Genomic DNA, 1,654 nt, shown 5'->3' with positions numbered 1-1,654 from the left:
GCCTGGACCTGGGTGGGAGGGAGGGGGGCTGTGCGCTCTGCGCCGTCCCCGCCCCGCCCCCCGTGACCCCCCCTGCATGGCCGGCCCGGGTGGGGGGTGCGGGGGGGCCCGGGCGCCATGCGGGGGGGGCACAAGGGGGGTCGCTGTGCCTGTCCCCGTGTGATCCGAAAAGTGCTGGCAAAATGCGGTTGCTGCTTCGGCCCCGGGGGACGTGGTGAGTGCGAGGCCCGGGCCCAGCACTGAGTGGGGGGCGCCCCATCCAGGGGTTAGAGCCCTCAGTGGGGGCCGCCCCATCCAGGGGTTGGAGCCCTCAGTGGGGGGCGCCCCATCCAGGGGTTGGAGCCCTTAGTGGGGGGCGCCCCATCGGGGATTGGAGCCTGCCCGCGTTTTCCAGGAAAGTTGCTCACTAGAGGATCCTTGTGCCTCCCAATTTCTGTGTGTTCAACTCGAGGTGGGGAAGGGCAGCACCGGGTGGGTTTGAGCACCCACCGGCGGGGGGGCGCGGACGGGCACCGCCTGGACTCTCCATCACACCAGTGCTTGGGTCTCACGGGGGGGGGGGCGCACCTGGCACCCCCTCCACGAGACTCGCTTTCTAGCCTGAAGCGCCGCCGGCTTAGCGGCTGTGCTGTGCGGCCGGGGAGGGCCGGGGAAGGCTTTTCCCTTGGGCCTGATGGCTGCAGTGAGTGGGGGTCCGGAGGTGGCAGTGGGCCCTGGCGCCCCACGCCCTCCCTTCTCAGAATGGTCTGTACCCATTGGAAAGGGAGGTTGTTTGGGAGCAGACGGGCACCCCCGCTTCTGCCTGCCCAGATGGTGCCCCCACCCTCACATCTGTGCGCTCGGAGGCCTCCACATGGCCTGGGAGCCGGCTCACCGCTTCCTGCCTGGCTTCCTTGGGAGGAGGAATGCAGCTTTCTCTCCCGGCCAGCTCAGTGAGGATGCCCAGAGAGAGCCAGGGGCGAGCGGAGACTCGGGGCGCCCTGAGAACCCCGAGTCTGGGGCTGCAGCAATATCGGTCATCCCCTTTCTCCCCCACCCCCGTCAGAGTCCTATTCCGCTGCTGGCAGTGAGGGGAGCATCTCGGCTTCTGCTGCCTCGGGTCTGGCGGCCCCCTCGGGGCCTAGCTCTGGCCTCAGCTCGGGCCCCTGTTCCCCGGGCCCCCCAGGGCCAGCCAGCGGCCTGCGAAGATGGCTGGAGCATTCCAAACATTGTCTGAGTGTGGAAACTGACGCAGAGGGTGGTCACGCCGGACCCTGCGAGGTGAGCGGGGAGCATCCCGAAGCCGCTGGAACGTTCAGGAAAGACCCCGGGGCGCCGGGGCAGGTGTGTGCTCCCACACCCTGGGGAGACGCTGCTGGTTCTGACCTGGCGCTCGACTCTGCCCCCAGGACTGGATGCTGGAACCCACCCTGGCCGCGGGAGAGGAGCTGCCAGAGCTGACCCTGCTGACCACGCTGTTGGAGGGCCCCGGAGACAAGACACAGGTGAGGAGAAGCGGGCTGGGGAGGCGGCGGCCCGCAGCTGCTCGCCAGCACCCACGGCGCTCTCTCCTCGCAGCCCCCCGACGAGGAGACGTCCCCCCAAGCCCCCGAGAGTGAGGAGAGCGAGGAGGAGCAGAAGAAGAAGGCTCTGGAGAGGAGTATGTGAGTGCTCG

General features: G+C 69.0%; 1 protein-coding gene across 1 annotated transcript in view; it reads left to right on the top strand.

Annotated features, from left to right (window-relative positions):
- The window catches only part of ARHGEF25 (Rho guanine nucleotide exchange factor (GEF) 25), a 7,017-nt gene that overhangs the window by 1,720 nt on the left and 3,643 nt on the right, over nucleotides 1-1,654 (top strand). The window contains exons 3-5 of the mRNA XM_012732277.1: nucleotides 1,046-1,260; nucleotides 1,389-1,484; nucleotides 1,558-1,644. Of these exons, the coding sequence (XP_012587731.1) occupies nucleotides 1,046-1,260; nucleotides 1,389-1,484; nucleotides 1,558-1,644 (398 nt within the window). The remainder of the gene's footprint in view (nucleotides 1-1,045; nucleotides 1,261-1,388; nucleotides 1,485-1,557; nucleotides 1,645-1,654) is intronic.

The sequence above is a fragment of the Condylura cristata genome, unplaced genomic scaffold (genome assembly GCF_000260355.1).
Source record: "Condylura cristata isolate star-nosed mole 26May11 unplaced genomic scaffold, ConCri1.0 scaffold00034, whole genome shotgun sequence".
Taxonomy (NCBI): Eukaryota; Metazoa; Chordata; class Mammalia; order Eulipotyphla; family Talpidae; genus Condylura; species Condylura cristata.
Note: the sequence above shows the minus strand (reverse complement) of the source record. Positions and strands in the feature narration are given on the sequence as shown.